At 42.8% G+C, this 21,668-nt stretch overlaps 1 protein-coding gene across 1 annotated transcript in view; it reads right to left on the bottom strand.

The window, feature by feature from the left end:
• The window catches only part of Tnfrsf11a (TNF receptor superfamily member 11a), a 69,927-nt gene that overhangs the window by 12,878 nt on the left and 35,381 nt on the right, over nucleotides 1–21,668 (bottom strand). The window contains exons 4-10 of the mRNA XM_027948989.2: nucleotides 16,878–16,959; nucleotides 15,554–15,679; nucleotides 11,785–11,928; nucleotides 8,207–8,300; nucleotides 6,417–6,511; nucleotides 4,950–5,063; nucleotides 1,310–1,362 (exon numbers count right to left, since the gene is read on the bottom strand). Coding sequence (XP_027804790.2) covers nucleotides 1,310–1,362; nucleotides 4,950–5,063; nucleotides 6,417–6,511; nucleotides 8,207–8,300; nucleotides 11,785–11,928; nucleotides 15,554–15,679; nucleotides 16,878–16,959 — 708 coding nt within the window. The remainder of the gene's footprint in view (nucleotides 1–1,309; nucleotides 1,363–4,949; nucleotides 5,064–6,416; nucleotides 6,512–8,206; nucleotides 8,301–11,784; nucleotides 11,929–15,553; nucleotides 15,680–16,877; nucleotides 16,960–21,668) is intronic.

Genomic DNA, 21,668 nt, shown 5'->3' on the forward strand with positions numbered 1-21,668 from the left:
CACATAATGTTTCAACACAGTATTTTGACTCTGTACCCTCAATATAAATATACGAAAATGACATCATACTGGATACTGTAGTTGGTTGCTATACTGGAAGCTCCAGTTGGTAGGTCTGTGCTTTGCTGTGGTAGAGGTTAGAAATTCTAAACCTACCTTCTGTGTGTTCTAGAATTGAGCAAACGAGTGAACACATTGATAACAAGTGGAACCAGGTGTCCTACTGCTAGAGACAGAAGATCTAAATATGAGAAAGGGGAGACAAGAAGGATCCTGGATCCCGGGTTCCAGATCCTGGAACCAGAGAGGTCAGCATAGGGTTTAAAGTTGATAGATTTTTATACCTAAGAAAATAAATCTAAAGGACAAAATGGAATTTGAATATTCAATATTCAATATTCACTGTAATACTATCTTGATTTTGATAAATGTACCATGGTTGTATATGAGAGTGTCCTTGTTCTTAGGAAATACACACTGACGTGTTTAAGGATATGGGAACACACTGCCTTTATTCACTCTACAGGGATTCAAGAAAAAAAATGTGCATTTTCATATGCATGCACAGAGAAAGAAAACAAAGAATAAAGCAATGTGATAAAAGGTAAACACTTGTGAATCTGGGCTGTGGACGTTGGTTGTAATATTCTATTTTGTATAATTTTGAAATTATGTCAAAATAAAAAGTTACCAAAATAATTGCAAATTAAATGAAAGTGGTAGCTCATTCCTCCTAAGAATCTGTACCAGGCAATCAAGATTTATACTAAAAAAAAAATAACATATACACAGAGGTGACAGAGAGGAACGAGGACTGGAGTGTGGTCCAGTGGAGAGCACTTACCCATCATGTGCCTTGGGTTTGATCCTCAGCAGCACAAAAGCAAAACAAAACAAAAAAATTAAAGGAGTGCTGGGATGCTAAGGCACACGCCTATAATCCCAGCAATTGGGGAGGCTGAGGCAGGAGGATCACAAGATCCAGGCTAGTCTCAAAATAAAATGCAAAAGGGCTAGGGATGCAGATCAGTGGTAGATGTCTCTGGGTTCAATCCACAGTACAAAAAAAAAAAAAAAAAAAAAAAAAAAAAAAAAAAAGCAGAATAAAACATAAAGAAAAAGAGGCATCTAGAATGAAGAATGATGAGCCCTGGGTTATGCAGTAGGGATCAATGGTGGGATTTGAGGTTTGCACACCATGTATGTAGGTGTTAAATAAGCAATGGGGCTCAATGGTTGATGAGTTAGAGTTGAAGCAGTATAACTGTTCCAAGGACCTAAGGGAGACCCCAAAGAAATTTAACTTTACCTTATTTCCACCTATGTGACGGCAAGCATCATTGATCCAGTGCCACAAATTAGCTAGAAAAACAAAGCAAGGATAAGGATTTCGTATTATAATTTCCTATTTCTTTATCTTAAAAACAAAAATTTTTTGATAACTTTGATGTTATAGGACAAATGTAGGTCTCAAAAAGTTTCTAGAGGGGCTGGGGTTGTGGCTCAGGGATAGAGTGCTCCCCTAGCACGTGCGAGGCCCTGGGTTCGATCCTTAGCACCACATAAAAATATATAAATAAAATGAAAGTATTGTGTCTAACTACAACTAAAAAATATTTACCAAAAAAAAAAAGTTTCTAGAGTGAAGCAAATTAACTTATCCATCATGTCACAGTGACACATTTTGGGGTGTGTGTGTAACAGGAGCTGATATGGACTCATTTCACAAAAATCCTAAATACAATATTGTTCTCTGGATTTGTCCACCCTACATATCTGCTATTTTGTATCCTTGATGTACAACTCCCCATTTCCTGTAGATGGAACTTTTGGTTCTTTTCTTTTATGAGTCCATATGTAAGTGAGGTCAGCAATAATTTTCTGTTTGTGTGGCTCACTATTAAAGATCACAAGTCAGTTCAATATTATCTTTACACATCCTCCACTGCAAGTGTTTCAGTGACCATTCCTGGGTGTAAAAGCACTTAAAAAATAAATCAGCTGGGGCTGGGGGCACATAGGCTAGGGGTAGAGGGCTTGCCTGGAGCATACAGGCCCTGGGTTCCAGCTTTAGCACCATACATGCAAGAAAATAAACAATTAAATAAATATATAAATGATTGAACTGCTTTAAAGGCTACAAAGGCACCTTACTCCTATTAAAAACAGAGCTTCCTGTCTTGCGTAAAGCAAACCATGAACCACTCGTGTTCTGCTAAATACCTGTGGGCACACCTGGGCTCCCAGAGCTGCTGTGATGTCTACAGGTGTTCTCATTCCTTTAACACATTTTCTTTGACTTTGAGGCATGGTAAGGTAAAAAGAAGATGTCTAGGAGCTCAAATATATGTACAGTAAAAGGGAGGTGCCTGCTAGAGAGCTAAGCATCAGACTCACTGAGTTCTGATGGGTCCCCCTTTTCTACTATGCCTTCTTGCTTCTCAGAATATGTTCTGTGGCATATGGAAAGGACACTGCCATTAACTTTTATAAAATAGAAGTGATAAAGTCTAAAAAGTCAGATCCATGAATTTTTTTTAAAAAAACTATGAATTCATATTATACAAAGATAAAATTTTATCCCACCTCAATGAATATTCCATTTTAGATTAGCAATTAAAATCGAAGCGGAGTCATCAGTCCTTTGGTGGAAGATAACTGCAGTTCATAAAGATGCTAATCATCTCATACCTACTGAGCCCTGAAACGTGCCCACATGGTGCTAAGCAGAGCATACATGTTATCTCGTTTATGCTGTAGACTATTATGTGACCTTGCACAGTTTATTTAACCTCTCTGGGCCTCGGTTTCCTCATCAGCACAGGGGGAAACAGTAGTTCCTGCCTCGTGTAGTGCTTTGTGAAGATTCCCTGAGCACATGTAAAAATGCATGTAACCATGTGGTGCACAGGCAATATCCAACACATGTCAGTTACCACTATCATCACCACCATTAGTCTTCCTTCTTTTCTATAATTTTGAAATTCAATCAAAATAAAATTATCCCAAGTAAAATGACAGTCACAGCTCTTTCCTTGCAGGACTCAGTTTTAGACAAGCACAAAGAGTACTAAAAGTAATAATACTTGTGCACAAGTCTCTCCCCTGGGAAATGGACAGCAACAGCTTTCCAAGATGGTGCACCTGCATCCACTCCTACTGCACCCCCAAATTTGTTTTCTACACTAAAGCAAGAGTGTTGTCCTTGATGTCCTTGGCTAAGAATAAGGAGCGAACTTCTTAGCAGGTCTGAAGGGCTGTGGCATCTGGCTCATCTTGCTCCGGGTCCCCAACTTTCTGCTCCAGCTTCGTGACTCTTTCACCCCCCTCTCACCATGCTCCCCTTTACGTGGTCCTCTCAGTGGGTGTGCTTGGGCTCCTCCTTGATTCCCTCCAGGCTAGTAAATTCCAGCTGGTCTTTCTGGTCTTAGCTCACCTGTTTCCTCCTCTGAGGTGCCCGGGCTGACCCCAAGACTGGACAGACCCTCTGCCACCTCTACCTGGAGCTCCACTCCTACCCTTTCGGTTTCAGTTTCACTCTGAGAGCCCAACATGTGCCTTGCCTCGGCCAGGAGTGCACTAGTCTGGGGCGCTCCACACTGCGGCCCAGCGCCAGTCCAGTCCTTGGTGGCCAATAAACATGTGGAATGAATGGATGAGGACAAAGCTAAGAATCATAATCCCCTAAGTCATTGATAGGTCTGTTTTTTTCTCAATAAGATAGGGTGGGAAATGTTATTAAAAGTCACAACAACAAAAAAATATCAGGAAGTCTGTCCTCTCGCCTCAACACGACTGTTCAAGTGGTCCTCATCATCTGAACAATGGGGCCTCATCATCCAAACCCCCAGCTATGACGTCAAGGAAGTAAAACTGCATCACTGCCCAGGCCACCCTGGGCAGCATTTCTGACATTTTATCTATGACACAGTGTGGACTACCATTTCCTTCATCTCTCCTCCATCACTTCATTGCTAAAAACTTTACACCAAGAACCCTTGGTTTCCCTGGACTGTGGCCTTTCCTCTCCTCACTTTTTGACAATATCCTTTAATTCCCTCAGTAATGAATGGCCTCTTTAAAAAGATGGGCCCCACTCAAACACTGCTCTCTGCTTAACAGCTGGCTTTTTAATTAATATTTTGACTGCCGGTGTTATATTAGGCAATGCAAATAGTAATAAAAATAGCAAGACATACAGGGATCCACGAAGTTCACGGAGAGCAGAATTGGACGAGGTAAACAGGTGAGCATAGGGAGTGGAAAGGATGGGGGAATGTCAGGTGCTCCAGAAGAGAATGATTTGAGCAGGGAAGTACTAAGAAGCATCTTTAGCAAACCTAGGGGAGACGTGAGTCCTTGAATAAAAATGATTCTTTTAGTTTTGTCGAATAAAAGCCAATTATGATGTGATGTTTCAAGATACCATCCAAATTAACACTTGATTTTCCATTCTAAGAATGAGCACCTCATTTTGACTAAATGTAAGGTAAGTCATTTTCATAATTTTAGATTCACATTTCAAGATAACACCCTAATCAAAACCTCACCTGCCATTTATCTGCACATTCTGTTTCACATGGGTCCATGGAAAATGGATATATTCCAGGATAAAAGCAAGCAACCCCCTGCATGTGTGCTGCTGCATGCTCTACAGCTTAAACACAAGCTCACAAGTCATCAGTTTCCTGAATGTTGGGATATTCTTGTTAGCGTTTATAGAAATAGGCACAATGTTGGCTTCTTGTTTTGCTTTTATTTTATTTTGCTGGAGAACAATGACTAAGATACAAAGGGTGTTTTGCCTTTAAGTACAGTCATCTCAAGGCACTTACTTAAGCAGGTCCCATAGAGTCAGTGGACAATGTACTCCTATTCCAAAGCATTTGCCTAGAACTGTATCTATTTCCTTGAAGACTATCTCTCAAGCACCAGCATAGACACAATACCTGTTAGCGCTTTCCCTTTTTTCCTATGGTAAATGCCAAAGACGACGATGGCAATTAAGGCCACAGATATGAAGAGAAGCAGAATAATTAAACTGGGCAAGTAAATCCGTGGTTCTGCATTGGAAGAAAATGAGAAATATGGAATTAAAGATTATGTAATTTTATTACATTTAAAAACAAAACCTTATAAATCTAATCCCAGGATCAAAGATGTGGGTCTGGGATATCAGAAGTAGGACGCTCCCCACCCCGGACTACATTTGCCAGGGAGCACTCACAGTCGGAAGGGTTGGCTCCCCACCTCGCCCACCCTGCTGGTCTGGCTTCACTGCACTGGAGGCCACCCCAGCGCATTACTATGTCTCCATGATTACGTTCTTAAGAACAACTCTAGTCACATGCACCCACGATCCTGCTTCACCTCTGCGTGCCTCCAGAACCCCTCACTGACCAGCTGGAAGACCTCATCACACTGCTGTCCAAATACCAACATGGCACCAGGGTTTTGCTTTCTATGAGAACACAACGGCCCCTCTGGGAAGCATTTCTGTTATTTCTCTATGATACAATGTGGATGCCTCCACTTCCTTCATTCCTCCCTCCTCCATCGCCTCATTGCTAGCACCTCTGTATCCCACACCTTTGGTTTCCTGGACCATGACCTTTCCTTTCCTTCTCTCATTTCAGAATAACCTTTAGTTCCCTCAGTTATTTTCATGCTATCTTCAAAATGGTCTTTTAAAAAAATCTCTCCTCTGAGTGTGTAACTCCATATCCAGATACTTTAGTGCCCTTCTGCTCCTGTTCCCTAGGATGTCAAATCTAGACCTCTGATTTTCTTGGCCACAACCTGTTAGCTCTATTGCCCTGTGGCTGGCATTCTCTTGATTTAGTAGAAAGGTCTTCTTGCCACTTCTGCCATCTCTTCCAGTGTGCAGACCCACTGGCACACTGACCCACTCACCCAGAGTAACCAGCATCTTTCTGTCTGTCTTTGAAATTGTATAAGATTGATGGATTCCACAAATAATGTTCCACAAATAATGACTGCTGGATTCTCACAAATTGTTTCCTCTGGTTGATGACCAGTTTCCCCATGGATACTCTCACTGTGACCACCAACACCCTTCCATGTCTGGGCATTTTCATTTATGTTTGCAGCTTTTTCTTTTCTTTTCTTTGTACATTAATACATTATCAGTTATTCCATTGTAAAAAAAAAATGATCAAGTAGCCTGGTATGCACAAAGCCCTGGGTTCAGTCTCAGCACAGCAATCCATTAATCAAATAAAAATCATATCTGGAATTGAAATACTGATACAAATGAAATATTGAGCTGACCGTGGTCAGGATGAAATGAAAAGGGAGAGCTGAACCCCTGCACGTGCAGCCTGGGATTCTGGAGAGAGCGAGACAGCTGACCATGCTGGGCACGTCTACCCTCCCACAGACTCTGTCAAGCATACCCTTCGGTGGTTTTCTAGATGGCAGGGAAGAACTGCAAACCACGTCTGATTTCTCTGTTCCGGGATATTCCTCTATCTTTCCAAGGATGGTACAGCTGCGGAGGGAAAAGCAGTTAAGTGCTTTGGTTTAATATTCTTGTTTAAAACACCAAACAATCTACTGCGGTAGATTGCCAGTTCCTTCAGGAGGGGACTTGCATCTTCCTGCAATTCCAAATCCCAGGACCTTCCTCAAGGAAGTAGAATATCACGGAGGAGGACAAATCTCTGAGGACTCCTGAGGACATGGTCAGCAAGGGCAAAAATGGGGCTACAATAAAGTACAACCAAATGCTTCAATTCCTGTGGCTCAGTGATAAATGTTAGACAAATACTCTTTTGAAGTTGAAAAACACTTTTCAACATAAAACTTGGATAAATGGATCAGAAAATTAACATTTAATCAGAATATATGAGAAAGTAAAAGAATCACTATATTGATTATTAGTATTCAACAATAAGTATGCAATGACCCAGGACCCAGAAATTCCACTACAGACAGACTCACAAAAGGGTGCCACTAAATATACAGATTGAGCATCCCTAACGTCTGAACTGCTTGAAAATCTAAAATTTTTTGAGCACTGATATGACACCACAAAGAGAAAATCCCAAACCACTAAATTTAGGTTTACTCACAAAAATAATTGAAAATATTGCAAAATATTACCTCCAGGCTATATGTATAAGGTATATATCAAACATAAATGAAGTTTGTGTTTAGACTTGGATCCCTTCCCCAAGACAAACTCATTATGTAGATATATATAGCTGAAATCAGAAATAATTCTGGCTCCAAGCATATTGGATAGGAGATTCTTAAACTATTTATGGGATTATTCATTACAAAATTAGTTATTACTGTAAGAGACTAAGAACAGTGCAAATCCCTGTCAGTCCCTACTGAAATTCTCTATTTATTAAACAAATTATAGTACATTTCTATGATGAAATGCTATTCAGAGCTGGGCATGGTGGTGCACTCTCGTAAATCCAGTGTCTAAGGAGGCTGAGGTAGGAGGATCATGAGTTCAAAGCTAGCCTCAGCAACCTAGCAAGGCCCTGAGCAACTTGGTGAGGCTCTGTGTCAAAACAAAATATAAAAAGGGCTGGGGATGTGGCTCAGTGGTTAAGCACTGCTGGATCAATATTTAATTCCTGGTACCCCCAAAAAAAGAGCAAGAAAGAAATACTATTTAGCTATAAAGACACACACACACACACACACACACACACACAGACTGTGAATAAATATAGAAAGTGCTTAAAAAAATAAGTGAAAAAACTCAAGGTGAAACATTTATATAGCTAGAAAGTTTCTATACGTATACACACAACACATACCCACAAGTTTCTGGATGAATAAACCATGATGACATTGGGAAGTTTGGAAAAGCAGTGGTGATAAGTGAATGGTAATAAATGTCATAAATCGGGCTGGAGGTGCGGCTCAGTTGAATGCCAGCAGAGTATGCTGGAGGCCCTGGGTTCAACCCGCAGCACCACACACACAAACACAAGTTATAAAATTATAAATCATTTTCAACCAAACTAGGTTAGAAAAAGGAAAAAAGAAACTGCAGCTATAAGTCACTGACTATTGAATCTAAAAAGTGGCATGAAGTGCCAATACACACCCGGATGAAAAATTGGCTTGACTGGTTTATTTTTCCCACATTGAATTGACAAGACAGTGGAGGTTGGATTGTTTAAAACTTAAAAATTCCTTTGGTCCCTTTGTGGTCACTTACTTGGTCCAGGGTTTGCATTTGTCCGTGGAAGAAAAGGCATCTGAGAAGTAGCCTACGTGGCAAGGCTTGCACACCGTGTCCATGTTGAGCTGCACTGTCACAAAAACCAACAGAAACAAGCAAGGACACTTAGAGATCAGTCAGATGTTCCAGAAGAGCCGCTGCCCCCTGCTCCCCGCCCCCTTGGGGCCTTGCCACGGAGTGTCTAATGGCTCTAACTCCCCCTCCCCCCAAGCCCCCTCCTTGGGCCTAGGAAGCAGTTCTGATACCAGGGGTGAGCTGCAGAATTGTGTTCAGAAAGGCAGGGGTCAGTACTGCCACTATCTGAAGTCCAGGTCCAGGCGACTCTGGTCCTGAGCCTCTACTGCTCAGAAGACCATCCTGAGCACCCCCGTGCTGTTTCCTGGCCTGGGGGAGCCTGTGTCTCCTGTTTTTGTTGTCTGGCTCTGTTTTAGGCAGGCACCTCTGCTATCCCCTTTCTGCCCTGACAGATGGCTAACCCAGCCTTCTTCTGCAGGGGATGTCAATTCTATTACTGCTTTTAAGGGAAATTTATTGTTCTGATCCCTTCTTGTAAGCTTAATCTCACACGTTCAAATATTATTGAAGTGTCAAAAAAGTTTTCTAAAACAAAACAAAACAAAACCCTGTGGGTCTCTCTTTTAAAACAAAAGTTTGGTGTCCAACTTTTGCTGCAAAGGGCTGCACAGTGGAGCCCTTGTGGTCTCTGCTGCAACTACTCGTAGCACAAAAGCAATCATAGACAAGATGTAAAACAAATGGGTATTGCTAATTTCCAATAAAACTTTATTTATAAGCACAAATGGTGGGAGGGATTTGGACCCCTCCTTAATCCACAGAGCTCAAAGCAGGTGTTGATCCTTGTTAGTAAATTTGACTTGACTCACTCATAGTCCTCATAAACTGCATTATTAAAATGAGAAGTGCCTCAGATTTCTTCAATTACCTTTACTGCAATTGGCACATGACGAGACGACCCTTTGGTGGCTACTATAAATCATAATCGGGCAACTGGTGGTACCAAAACCACAAATTACTCTTGAAATTAGTAGCACTTCTGTGATTTATTTTCATGAATATAACATGAAAAATAAGGAATTAAACTTTCTTTGTCCAAAGTCAAATAGAAAGTACATTCTTAACTTCTGCAATTTGGCTCAGTAAGCAAAGCACCTGTCCCTGGATTTGGCAATATAATTTGCCTTGATATTGATTCAACAAAGGCCAGTTAACATCTAGTAGGTCACATTAATTCAAATATGAATTAATTCAAATTAAAAGATGAATACAATCTAGAAGATTCTGAGAATCCCTCAAAAACAAAGAGGGTTCCCAAGGCATTTCCAGGAATATAAAGTTTTGAGGGTATTAATTCCCACACACTGGACTTGGTAAGACTGACAGGCCAGAAGCATCCTGCAGACTGCTCTTTCCTTCTCCCTCTTACAATCATGCTTTTCCTACCTACAAAGGAAGGCATGCTTTGCATCTACCCCAAATCCTGCATGGTGCCAAGCTTCAGACATGTTGGACAGAGCAAAAAAGTAAAAATACTGGTGATGGAAAATTTTCTGTAGCCCGTCCAGCATCTGTCTTTCCCTATCTATTCAGAACAAAAGTATGGTCATACAAATGGGGAATTGGGGACCAGGTTGAGCCGTTCTGAATTTAAATGTGTGCAAGGTGGGGCAGAAAGGAAATTTTCATTCATCCACTTTGGTCCCTCTATTTTCTACTGTCAAATATACATTATTCCCAAAGGTGAAAGGCAGACAACTTGGACCAGGAACCTGCAGGTGGCAGCACCTGTTTCAGGCAGGTGACAAACTTGTGCAAAGGCTCTGGGCTTCTTCTGAGAATCAGAATTCAGAGGGAACTAGCTGTGATAGGAAGGTGTATTTTAATAACTTAAAAATTAGGCTTTTTCTAAGAGAAAGTATACATGGGTTAGTTAATCTATTTGAAAATAAGGGCTGACTGTGCCAGCTGAACTCAGTGATAAGCCCTTTTTTATTTTTTATTTTGAGACAGGGTCTTGCTAATTTGCTTGGGGTCTTGTTAAATTGCTGAGGCTGGCTTTGACATTTTGATCCTCCTACTTCAGCCTCTGGAGCCTCTGGGATTATGGGTGTGCACCCTTGCATCCAGCAAGTATTTTGGTTTTCAAAAAAGTGCCTCTGAGTTACAGATGAACAGTCATAAATAATCATCTGTTACATCTTGAAAAAACTACTTTGTTGTGTTTCCTAGAAACAAGGAAAGCAAATGATTCTAAGAAATACTTTTATAAGTCTAAAGGATCTCTATTTCTTTACTTTAAACAAAGGTGAAGGACACAATTGAGTTCTCAAATGATAGATCATTAAGGATAACTTAGGTCATGTCACTTTGTGATAGTGGACACTCCTATAACATAAGTCTTTCTTTCTAAAACATCAAAAAGTGGAAACAGAATTGATGTTCAATTCTGTTGCATTTTAGCAATAAGTAAGTAATATTCAACTGTGAATATATAATTGGGAAAAAAGCCCACTTGTGAAGTTCAAAAGCTTTTGCCTTTTTTTTTTTATATGCACATACTAAGGGTTTAACCCAGCTGTGCTTTACCATTGAGCTACATCCCAGTCCTTTTCATTTTTTATTTTGAGAAAAGGTCTTGCTAAATTGCTGAGGCTGGCCTTGAACTTGTGATCCTAAGGCCTCAGTCACTGGGATTACGGATGTGTGCCACTGCTCCCAGCAAAAATCTTTTACTTTTATGATTATTGTATAGCAAAACATATTCATTTTTGACTAATTGTATGATAATAAATGTGGTGACGATCAGTCTGGGGTGGAGGGAATGTTTTTAACACTGAGAAGTTTGTCCCAATAGTTTTTTTTTTTAATTGAGATTTTTAAATATGCACCGATTTTTTTAGTGTAAAGGAATATAATAGGGTGATTAGTGTAAGTACTCCAAGCACAAAAATATACTAGGATAAAATTCTGTAGGGAAGGTGGAGTGGCTACCAAGGAAAGAAAGGATCTTTTAAATTCCCAACAGTTAAATAGACTAGTGCCTGTTTAATTGGATGATGGTGGGTATCAAATTGCTATTTTGTTTACATTCCAAGGACTGTTTTAAAAAGCATTACTGCAGTTGTAATTCCCTGATAAGTCACTCTTGAAATTTGTAACAAAAATTGTAGATGTCAACTTCAAAACGTGCCCAGAGGAGCATGTTTGTTTTACATTTCTTCTAAGGATGTGCACAATTAAAAAAAAAAAAAATGTTGGAGGACCGCTGCGCTATCCTGTTTGTCCCTATGTGGGACAAACCGGAGTGCCACAGTGGCTGCTCACATTCTCTTTGGGGAACCCGAGCTGGGGATCCATTCCCAGGTCTTGCCTGCGCCTACAGCTCCTGGAAGATCAAAGCACCGCCCTCCCTTCCCGCTCCTCCGTTCCCCTGGCTCCCTGGAGCCTTAGTGACAGGTGTTAGAGCTGTCTGGGGCTCCCTTTGCCCGGTGTAGCCGTGCTGTAGTGGTCGCGGTGCGCGCGTTCTGCAACCGTACAGGGGTGCTGGGCGCCGAAGCCCGGCGCGCACTCGGCGTTGCGGCGGCAGCACTCGCAGTCCTGGCTCCAGTGGTACCCGGCGGTGCAGGCGCAGCGCCGCGGGGCCGTGCGGTTGCCGGGGTCCACCGCCACCAGGGCCTTGCCTGCGGGAGACAAGAGACAGGTCAGCAGCCCCCGAGCGCAGGAAGGCTCTGACGCCCGCCCCTGTCACCCAGCCCGAGCCACCCCCCAGCAGGCCGCCTGGCTGGCTTACAGTGATTCATCAGGACACGGTTTAAGGAAGTCCCCAGTTCCTCCTAGCACTTCCTGTGTGCCAGCAGGTCCCCCCCCCCCTTTTCCTCTCCCTAATAACCACCAGTTTTGTGAGCTGTCTAAAAAGTCAGTTTTCATGTTAATAGCAAGATTTAGGACTCCTAGCAAGATTGAGCACAGTGTCTTGATTTTTAGTGCACTCAAATATCATCGATATTGGTGGAATGAGACGGACATTCCTACCCTATGTACGGGTGTGATTGCACGAAGGGTGACTCTAGGTCAGGTACAACCAGAGAGATGAAAAGTTGTGCTCCATTAGTATAAAAAATTTTTTTAAAAAATCATCAATATTATTAATAGCAAGGCTAGTCTGGACCCAAGAGAACAGGGTTCCTGGAGATTCAGGACTCATCCTGAGTTCCTAAAGGGGGTTAGGTAAGTGGAGAAAGTACAGAGGCAGGTGGGAAGGCATACTTGGGAATCAGTCTTGATCCCAAAGGAAGCTAACACATTTTCCTCTTTTTTTAACAGCACAAAAAGTGCTTGTCTTTTTACTCCAAATCTCCTGGCCCCTTCCAGTTTTTCTGGAATACAGTTACATGGGAATTTATCTGTTATAAACTACACACACACACACACACACACACTATCTTCTTTATAGATTTGTACTTGTGAATTCACCTATTTGCTAAAATGTATTTGTAACCCCCAAATCAATACTCAGCACTTCTGCAGGAATCTGTGGATGTGCGTAGAACCATGTAAATCTCTGAGTCACTCCACACACAGGTTCCCAGCAGAGGTCAGAGGAAGGGTGCCCAGCCTTTTCATTGCAGCTCTCACACTGGAAATGAGAGTCTGTTTTCAGTCTGCCACGTTTTACCCATTTTTGTGTGCTTTTCGTTGGTGATTTCCCTGTTTAACATGGCCCCAGGTAGTGCTGAAGTTCTGTCTAGTGTTCCTGAGTGCCAGAAGGCTGTGGCGGGCCTGACAGAGAAGACACATGTGTTGGATAACCGTATGGCACGCGACGTGCTGTTGGCCATGAGTGCAATGCTAACAGTCAACAACACATCAAATAAACAGTGACACACATAAAGCCAGGTTGCACGTTGGTCAGTGGATGAAAGTGGGTTTCAGGGACCCAACCCTATACTTCCCCCAGGGGCAGTGTTTCAGGATTACCCATTCAGTGTTTATGGTGACTGTAGATCATAACTGCTTTGACTAGAGACTCAATGTACCACGCACACACACACACACACACACACACACACACAAAGATATAACATTATTTAAAACAGACCTGGAACCCCTGTATGACTCCACTCACTTGGATTCTTCAAATGGCCTTTGTATTTTATATTCCTGAATACATATAGGAATTCCCAGGGAAAAAGAGATGAACAAACCATTCCTTGTCTCAAGTTATACCAGCAAGTAGGGGACACTCTGTTTTCATTCTTTTTAGACCTAAGTATGGTGAATCCAGGGAAGTTCTCATTGCCTTCTGTGCTCACTTGGTACTCACTTGGGTCCACTGTGCAGTACCAAGGCCAATATGCAGAAACATGTACATAATACATGAGAACATATATGGACACATACCTCCTCTCTGGAAAATTCTAAGTACTCCCAGTATTGTACTCAACTGTAAAAATGTAAATCTGTGGGGTGGTGAATAATTTTGAAATATATTAAAATATTTTCATGCACCCAGTTTTAGGTTTTAATCAATTTTGGCAGTAGACAGAATGAATCTGTATTTCCAGGAGATAGCAGTGAGTCAAGGTTATTACTAAGCAGTGGGAAATAAAAGACTTGATCAGATGCTTCTGCTCAGTGGAGTTTCCATGTTACCTTCTCCAACCCCAAGTGTGACAGCTGTCTCTAGCACATTAGAAAAATTATGGTTTTTAAAAGTACTGTTAAAATTTTTTTTTCCAATGGCAGGGGAAAACTGTAAACAAGAATTAACTCGGTAGCAATGGATTCCTAGCAACTGCACTGAAGTCACTAAATAAAATGTCGCACTAAAAACAATCAGGAATCCTTGGAGAAATGACTGTTCACAGCTCTGGCAGGAAATGTCCAAGGTAAGCCTGGAATCAACAGAGCCCTTGACCATGCCTGGAGTTGTACCAGAAAACGTAGGGCCACCTCAAAGAGGTGGGGTACTTTGAGCACCACCAAAATTAACAGTGACTGCAATGGAGTGAAACACCTCAAATATGTTTAAATTCACAAGTTCATAATATTAACACGAATCCCTGGAAGAAAGCTGGATGATGGAGTCATCATTCTGAAAAGTGATAAGAAGTTACATGCACGTGTTCCACCTTTCCTAAATGTACTGTACTAACAAATAGTTGATGAGGAAAACGGAGAAGGAAATGAATAAAGGAAGAAGGGAGGACAGAATTAGAACGCCACCTTTCTGCAGCCCCTAAAGAAAAGGGATCTGGGCCAGGTTCCGCAGCAGCTGGCAATGTCACAAAAGGAGAGAGAAGCTGCCGTTTTGTGATTCCAATATCATATTATAAACATGAACTATACCATGTATGAAAGGGTTTTGCCAACAAAAGAAAAAGCAAATCAGAATCTGATCAACCTCTAAGATCTAGCAGCCAATTTACAGGGAACATGGGGGACAGAAGAGGAGGTTAAATGGCATTGAGGGGGTATAAGCAGCCAAATCCAGATTGGAAGCTCCATGGGGAATAGAGAATCACAGATTCTTCACATGAAAACAGACTAGAAAAAAAGGCCCTTTAGGTTAGGAGACCCGAGAGATATAGTTTGATCCTGATTATTACCAATTATAACTTAAAAAAAAAAAAAAAAAGAGGCAAAAAAATTAAAGTTGCATGGTAAGGAGGTCAAGCTCCAGAGCTAATCAAACATTTATGATGTAGGAAAAAGGTTTATGAGTCCAAAAACAGGTTTTGAGTCCTGCTTCTCATCTGTTAAGTTTGGAGAAGTCATTCAACCCGAGCCTCAGTTTCCCCATTTTTTAAAATTTTTTTAATATTTATTTTTCAGTTATGGGTGGACACAGCATCATTGTTTGTATGTGGTGCTGAGGATCAAACCCGGGCCACACGCATGCCAGGCGAGCGCGCTACCGCTTGAGCCACATCCCCAGCCCCCCCATTTTTAAAATGAGACAGGCATGGCTACCTTACAGGGTTCAAAGGGGTTAGGGAGAATCCAATGGTTCAACTGTGGGAATGTCATGAAAACATTTTGTCCCCTGTAAAATGTGTTCATGATTAAATGCAGCATAAACATATTCCTGAACATGAGGGTTCTCAATGAAGAGCTTTAACCAGGGCTTTGGAAATCTAAACCCGTCTTCCTGGGGGTCCACGATCATAACTTCTTCCTGTATCCTTCAAAAGAAATAGCATTGGCTATATCTTAAAAAGCTTATATAGAAGAGGAGACTTGAAGGACAGAGATGAACACTGGGTTTCCACACTTGCCACTGACATACCGATGTGACGAACCCACCTGTATCGCAAACCTTATGCAGCAAGCATTTATCTTCCTCATTCCAGGTATCCAAATATTCATCCGGGCCACAGGGCAGACACACACTGTCAGAGGTAGTAGTGCATTTGGAAGACATGTACTTTCCTTAAATTGGAAGGAGGAAAAATGCACCAATCAAAACCAACAATCACAGCCTAACACAAAACAGCATCCCAAAACACATTAACCAAAACCAAAACAAAAGAACACACTGGCCAGGGGTGTATGTAGCTCAAGAAAAGAGCATGTACCTAGCATGTGTGTGGCCCCCAACACCAAATAAATAAATAAATAAAGCATCATACTATTGTTGTAATCTAAATGATCACGATCCCAAGATGACCCCTGAGATAATGCTACACATGGGATGAGGCTACACTGCACCATGAGCACTGTAGCTGGGGCTCTGCTCAAACACCCTGTCCCAAGCTTGCTGTGCCTCCTTGGGTCCCCTCCTGGGTTGGCTGTGGTCATGGCAGTCCCTTATCCATGTAAAGGTAAGACTAGTCACATGTTGCATCCCATAACTCTGCCTATGAGTAGAACTAAAGCTTTAAACTGGGCTCTAAAAACTCGAAGGGTTGCTGGAACCCACTTGGAATAAAGTGTATAACCAAAAGGAACTTTGTTATCCCCTCCCTGCTCCCATCTTCAAACTCCCCTCTGGGTAGTCGACGTCTTGTGGGCTCATGGTTAACTCAGTTTGACCAACACCCATGCATGTGAACCCACTCTTAAAAATCACTGGACTTGGGTATGCACATCCGGGAATATCTGAAGCTGAAACATCCACAGGGTCTTGTTATAATGTGAGGTGACTCCCCACCTCTCCCCAAAACAATGAAAGAAGGAGGGCCCAATGGCCCGGGGCTCCTTGGGAGTGTAGAAATGCTTGGCTGCACTCTGGTGGATCAGTTGGGAAAGTGGTATCGAGTCCCTGTCTGCCCCTCGACAGGTAAATGGGAGAAGGTCTAACAAGGATTGGGTGATTCAGTACTGACAATTCCAGTACGGTCATTCCAAACAAAATTTCTGTGAAAACAATTTAAAATTATTTTCTCATAAAGTGCTAAAATATGGTTTTGTCAACCTTACCTTCTCAAGAAAAAGTGTTTTAGAAAATTGTGTTTCAATATAAATTGAGTACCGGTTTTTGAAAGTTTTTTTTTTTTTAAGGAGATTTTATCTATTGAATAAAGTCTATCCAAGTCCTTTTTTCATCTGGTAGAAAAACAAAACAAAACGGAAAACAGCAAAAGCACCCACTTTGGCAGATGCTGGAATGTACCAGAAGCTGGCATACCTGGTTCACATCTGTTGCAGCACCGCCCAAGATGCTGGTAATGCCTGTCACTGGTGCATGGAGGAGTGACCTGGAAGGTCACCTGAAAAGAAAAGTTGACATTGGGTAGACATTACACACAAGTTCTCTCTGGATAACACAAAAAGTGAATCACCAAATGCACTTCTAAAAGAATCATAAGAAATACCATAAGCTGCTTGTATTGTCACCTCCAAAAATGTCACTTCCCTAATCTAGCCTATCTTGAGACCTGTTTAAACATTTAAAAACATTTCAGTAATGCTCACAGTGGTATGGTTCTTTACACAGCCACATACAAAACTGGCCCTAATTCTCTGAAGTCAGATGGTCAGTCAATTCTGGTCATGAAACTACAAGAACATAATGAGGCCCCTTCATACGATTATTGCAGGGGATGTCAAATTTGGTCTTATAAGCTACTTATGAATTTTAAAAGGTGTTTAATATGGCTGAGCTTTCAAATGTTAAACAGGTAGAGAATTTTTTAAATGGACACAGCAAGGTGTTGTAAGAACTCCTCTGGTTATCCCAACCCTTGGCCACTTGCTGCCTCAAGTACTCTGGATAAGGTTAATGAAGCATTTTTGAGCCACTGTTTCTTTCTGGTCAAAAACAGTATAATTCTGATATAGTTACTGTTTGGATAGGAGGTATCCCCCAAAAGTTCATGTGTGACAATACAAGAATGTTCAGAGGTAAAATGATTGGATTATGAGAGTTAGAACCTGATCAGTAGATCAGTCTACTGATATGGATTAACTTGGAGGTAACTGCAGGTAGGTGGGGTGTGGTTGGAGGAGGTGGGTCACTGGGGGCAAGACTTTGGGGTTTATATTTTGTCCCTGGTTGGGAAGATCTCTCTCTCTCTCTCTCTTTGCTTCCTGGTTGTCATGTCCTGAGCTGCTTTCTTCCGCCACACTCTTCCGCCATACTCTTCCACCATGATGTTTTGCCTCACCTTTGGTCCAGAGCTATGGAACCCAAATACTATGTGAACCAAAATACACTTTTCCTCTTCAGAGTGATTTAATCACAGCAATGGAAAAGCTAACTAAAACAAATGAAAATAATCATCTCTGAATCTGCCTGTCTCAGTAAAACAAAAGAAAGCCACAAACAAAAGGGCCAAGTCCCCTGTAGTCCCCAGGGAGTCTTGCAGGTCTTGGCAGGAAAGCCTCCTTCTCACCACCTTTCTTGGAATTGGTAGGTGGGGGTCACACAAGGGGCAAGGAAGACTCTGTAGACTAGGTGAACAGTCCAGACAGACTCAGCGAGGTCTGAAATGGCCTTTGGGGTCGGAGACAACATGAGACCATCATTCTGTCCGTAGCCCCATGTCAGCAGAGGGTGCGGGGAGAGGAGAGTTAAGGCTCAGAGCTCCATCAGGGTCAAGGAGGGCACCATCTGCATGTTGGAAAGGTTGGAAGGAAAGTACAGAAATGACATGGCTTGGATGAAGCCATGAATCTTCAAAATACCTCAATGATGGGAGGAAGATTTTTATAAAGAAAGCATCAACCCACAGCTGGGGTTGTGGCTCCCTGGTAGAGCACTCGCCTAGCATGCATGAGGCACTGGGTTCAATCCTCAGCACCACATAAAAACAAAATAATGTGTCTGCCTAAAACTAAAGATACATAAATAAATAAATAAATGTTAAAAAAGAAAAGAAAGCCTCAACCCAGGAAACCCAAGGCCAGTTGAGTCGGTTTTGGGAAGGGACCTGTTTGACTTCCCTTGGCCTGGCAAGTGGGGGCAGGAACACAATGACTTTGAGGTCCATAATGTCCCCACAGGTTACTGGGGCCAGGTGTGCCGGGAGGGTACTAAATTGGTTTACTTCCTGGGCCTGGCTATTACACCTCATGGAAACCAGATGATATATACTGAAGGCTCTCCAAGCATTCGCCAGGTGACAGGGAGCCCAGAGGGAACTGGGAAGAATGACGAAAGTGGTCATCACCCCTCTCTCTCCTGCTCTCTCTTTTACAGGAAGCTGTTCCCCGTAGGAGCTACGTCCTTCTCCAGCCTAGCATGGCGATGGACACTCGCAGGGGAGAGACAAGCAGAGGGAAATGGAAATGGTAAAACTGAATGTGGCTGATGAGGACTGTGTCTGACAGGCCTGACGTGAGCCCTGGGACTGGTGCATGCTGGTAGCACGCAAGCAGGATGAGTGCGTGGGCGGCAGGTTTCAGACAACAAAGGTTATCAATTGCTTCTGGCCCAGGAGAAATCTACAGCGGGGTCTGTGTGATGTGCACGTACTCTGTCTCTGTGACACACCATTAAGGTGCTTTTTAGGGGAATTCGGGGAAAGGGCTGGAATGGCCACTTAGGAGCAGTGTCAGATGCCACTGGCTCTGTCCTGGGCTCCAGGCCTGGTGCCTGTTGAACGTCATTTGACTGAACACATGGACACTTCTCCTCCACCTTCGGGATTGTGGCTGTGATTCATGCACCCATCCAGCGCCTGACCCAGGAGCCACAGAAGTGAGGATTCACTACTTTCTAGATGGACCAGCTGTCCCAAGGCTCAAACAGACTTTATACAGCTTTATGCCTTCAAACCCTCTTCTCCCTCCCAAGCTTCTTACCATGACTTTACATCCAGACATGTCTCTCCCCACCAAAAAACAGCAACAACAATAAAAACTGAGATATAATTCACATACCACAAATTTAGTAAAGTGCCATTAAGTGGTTTTAGTACATTCACATGATTGTTCAACCGGCACCGTTCTCTACTTCCAGAACATTTTCACCATCCCAAAGCCAGCATGTTGACCTGACAGAGCTACAGGGTTACAGATCTTTTAAGGAACAGCAGAAATTTTGCATTGGGAAAATTTGGGACGGTGAAGCAGAAAATTATGGTTTTAATCTCTTTTAAGCAATGGCTTCAGCAGAAACCTACTCTGCTCTCTAGTTATACGATGCGCTTTGAGGCACACCTTCCAACCTTCACACCAGTCGCACACACACAACTTAAAAGGCAACATTTGTACATCCATATATTTAAGGAAATGTGGTTTGGGGATAAATTTTTGAGAATTTTTTAAAATCTGGAGAACTCTCGATGATGCCACACATCCTCCTGTGCCTTTACTGTCCCTTCTCCCCTCCCTTCCTGGCTCTCTGCCTCCAACTTTCCTTCCCTGCACTCTAGTGACCTGTTCTAGACGGACCCCTTCTTAGAGGACCTTCAGGCTCCCAAGCCCCGTGCAGCATCTGCAGCCCATCCTGGGCTGGCCTCAGTCAGATCCCTGGCTCGGGTCCCAGAAACAGGCTCGCTGTTGCTCTCTGCATGACAGATTCTGTGTTGGTGACAACTAGGAAACTGGTTCTCACCCTCCAACGGGTCTCTGTGGGTCCAGGGCACTGAGGGACCCGTGCCTGGATGCTGCAGGTCATTTTGGCTCTCTCCTTGCTCCCAAGTCCCAGATGGTCTCCTGAGTCCCACCTGCTTGGGCTTGGTTTCCTGTTATTCTGCACGGGATCTCCTGAGGCTGGTCTCCTGGTGTCCAGATGGCCTCCTAGATACACCCTCTGGATGTCATCTTTTTGTGTGAATGAACAGATGTTCTTCAGCCAGATGGGTGGGTCCCTGCCCCACACAGCCAGACTCCTCCTCTTGCCTACAGGATTCTAGTTTTCAGATCCACCCTCTCTCCCCTGGCTGCCCTGCCCACCAGCCTCCGCTGAGAGCCCCCAGGCTCCCAAGACCTTCAAGCAGCCCTGCCCTGCCCTCCAGCTGCCCAGAATTGGGACCTGCTTCACCTTCTAAGACCAAGCTCCCTCTGGTTGCCAGGTGATGGCTATTATCATCGACAGCCTCACAGTAAAGTGATAAACCCAACAAATTCCTGTTCCTGCCAAGGCTTCTGAAGGGCCTCAGCAGGGGAAGGGAAGGCTGCAGGTGTTCAGCTCCTGGCGTGAGGGTGTCAGCCACCTGCAGTGGCCTCTTTCTCCAAGATGTACAACAGAAGGCCCTGGATGGCCAAGATGAGATGTACAAATTCGTGATTATCTAGAATTTTTTCTGGCTCTTCTTTACGATGCACTTGTTTCCTTCTGAGACAGTCAAGTCTTCTGAACCATAGCTGTCTTCATGAAGCAAATAAAGTAGAACCAACGATTCTCTTGGGAATATAGTCACATGATACAACATTCAGAAGGCGTCACAGCCTACTTAGGGACACCTCCCTCTACCTTTCTCCGAGCTGTGTTCCTAATGTTACTTTCCTCTCTCCCCCACCTTGCATGTCTTTCTATAACTGTGAAGAGAACTGATCTGGGATCCACCTGGGAGACCATTCTTTATATTACTGACTCAGAGACCGGCAGGGACCAAGTCTCCTTCCAGGACTTGTGTTTGGAGGAAATATAAGTTGACTCATGGAAATCAGAAGTCTTATACAAAGCAGCCATGTACTGACAGAGCCTTACTATAGTTTTTGATCAATAAACTATAAAAATTCAATTTGACTCAGGGCTGGGGTTGTAGCTCAGTGGCAGAGCGCTTGCCTAGCATGTGTGAGGCACTGGATTCGATCCTTAGCACCGCATATAAATAAATAAAATAAAGGTTCATTGACAACTAAAAAAAAATTTAAAATAAATTCAATTTGACTCACAGAACTTACACCAAATAACCTTTGTTTTCTAATAGACCGTTACTGAATCAAAGAGGAATATTAGTCTGTTCATAGCAAACATCTTCCACACATTTAAAATCCCCCTTACAGATTTCTACAAAGTTGGATAATG

Source organism: Marmota flaviventris, chromosome 16 (assembly GCF_047511675.1).
Source record: "Marmota flaviventris isolate mMarFla1 chromosome 16, mMarFla1.hap1, whole genome shotgun sequence".
Lineage (NCBI taxonomy): Eukaryota > Metazoa > Chordata > Mammalia > Rodentia > Sciuridae > Marmota > Marmota flaviventris.